Here is a 2,001-nt window from a genome sequence, read left to right on the forward strand (position 1 = left end):
ATGGCTTCAAATTGTGCCGATGCTCGTAATCTACCCCCGATGAAGGCCACTTCTAACGGGATTTTCCAAGGAGAGATTCCCATCGATTACGCACTCCCTCTCCTCGTTATACAAATCTGCCTTGTGCTCCTATTCACTCGAGCACTCGCTTACCTTTTCAAGCCATTGAAACAACCTCGTGTTATTGCAGAGATCGTCGTGAGTAATTACCTTTATCTCTATTGCAAGTTTACTTGAAAATATTTGAAACGATTACTCTTAAAAAAAAGTCTTTACGAAAATAATGCAAAGTTTCAACACATATACGGAGGTGATGTGGGACCTTAACACGTGTAAAAACGTCGCTAAAATCCCAAAATCTGTCGCTAATTAATTAGGATGTGACAATTTGGTGATGGTGTTTACTTTCTTTTCATTCTTGTATTCCGTCATATATTTAACGAGTTACATGAAACCTTTGTAAGTGGTCGTAATCTGTCGGTTTTTTACAGGGTGGAATTTTACTCGGACCGTCGGCGTTAGGCCGGAACAAGACATATCTTCATGCAGTTTTTCCGGCGAGGAGCCTAACGGTGTTGGACACTTTAGCCAATCTTGGGCTTATGTTCTTCCTCTTCCTTATTGGACTCGAGCTCGATTTAAACTCGCTTTTCCGGACAGGGAAGAAAGCTCTGAGCATAGCGGTGGCCGGAATCAGCCTCCCATTCGGGTTAGGAGTTGGTGTTTCGTTCATCCTCCGCCGGACCATCTCTGAAGGTGTGAACGCCGGTCCGTTTATCGTTTTCATGGGGGTAGCGATGTCAATCACAGCGTTCCCTGTGCTAGCACGTATCCTAGCGGAACTCAAGCTCTTGACCACCGACATCGGTAAAACCGCCATGTCAGCCGCTGCCGTTAATGATGTGGTGGCCTGGATCCTGCTCGGTCTCGCAGTGGCCCTCTCCGGCTCGGGCCGTTCACCTCTTGTTTCTCTATGGATTTTCTTGTGTGGGCTTGGTTTCATTACCCTCTGCTCGTTGGTTGTCCCACCGGTTTTCAGATGGACGGCTCGGCGGTGCCCGGATGGCGAGCCGGTGGACGAGGTGTATGTTTGTGCCACTCTTGGGGTGGTTTTGGCTGCCGGATTTGTGACGGACGCTATCGGGATTCATGCGCTTTTCGGGGCGTTTGTGATCGGAGTTTTGATCCCGAAAGAAGGTGCATTGCCAAAAGCATTAGTCGAAAAAGTCGAGGATCTCGTATCGGGCTTATTCCTCCCGCTTTACTTCGTGTCGAGTGGTTTAAAGACCAATGTGGCCTCAATTCACGGGACTAAGTCCTGGGCTCTACTCGTTTTGGTCGTTTTTACGGCTTGTTTTGGAAAGATTTTCGGTACCACTGTGGTTTCGATGGCGTGTAAAATCCCTTTCGTGGAGGCTCTTACGCTCGGAATCTTGATGAACACGAAAGGCTTGGTCGAACTCATCGTTCTCAACATCGGAAAAGACCGAGGCGTAAGTTCACTTAGAAAACCTTTTGTGACGGGCTTTTTGTCGCTAAAACTAGTTTGATACTAAACTCATATTTGATGAATTTATTTTCAGGTGTTGAATGATCAAACGTTCGCGATACTCGTTCTGATGGCCCTTTTCACGACATTTATAGCGACGCCTTTGGTCGTTGTGATATATAATCCGAAGAAAAGGCTCACGAAATCTGATCGTCCAGAACTAGGGTCGGAAACTTGTTAAAGGGCGTTGTTGGTTCAGTGGTATCTGTAGGTCCGTTTCTGACAAGTTATAGATGGATGAGATGTAAAAAATTGACTCTCAGTACAATTTTTTTTAATATATTGTTTTTATCATTAGAAATAATATTGAATTCAATAAATATTATTAGTTTATATAAACCTATTTTTTCGAGTTTTTCATAGACGCAAAATTAATCAATAATGAATTAATGTTATCTATCTTATCATTTATACATTGCATAATCAATTCGTTCCACCATAAAAAAAAATCC

At 43.8% G+C, this 2,001-nt stretch overlaps 1 protein-coding gene across 1 annotated transcript; it reads left to right on the plus strand.

Moving 5' to 3' along the window:
- Nucleotides 1-1,730, plus strand: LOC112528619 (cation/H(+) antiporter 17-like). The gene is made up of 3 exons (XM_025139638.1): nucleotides 1-198; nucleotides 492-1,493; nucleotides 1,584-1,730. Exons 1-3 carry the CDS (start codon nucleotides 1-3, stop codon nucleotides 1,728-1,730), a joined length of 1,347 nt encoding a protein of 448 aa, XP_024995406.1.
- Nucleotides 1,731-2,001: the final 271 nt, after the last annotated feature.

The sequence above is a fragment of the Cynara cardunculus genome (assembly GCF_001531365.2).
Source record: "Cynara cardunculus var. scolymus isolate 2C chromosome LG 15, CcrdV1, whole genome shotgun sequence".
Classification (NCBI taxonomy): Eukaryota; Viridiplantae; Streptophyta; class Magnoliopsida; order Asterales; family Asteraceae; genus Cynara; species Cynara cardunculus.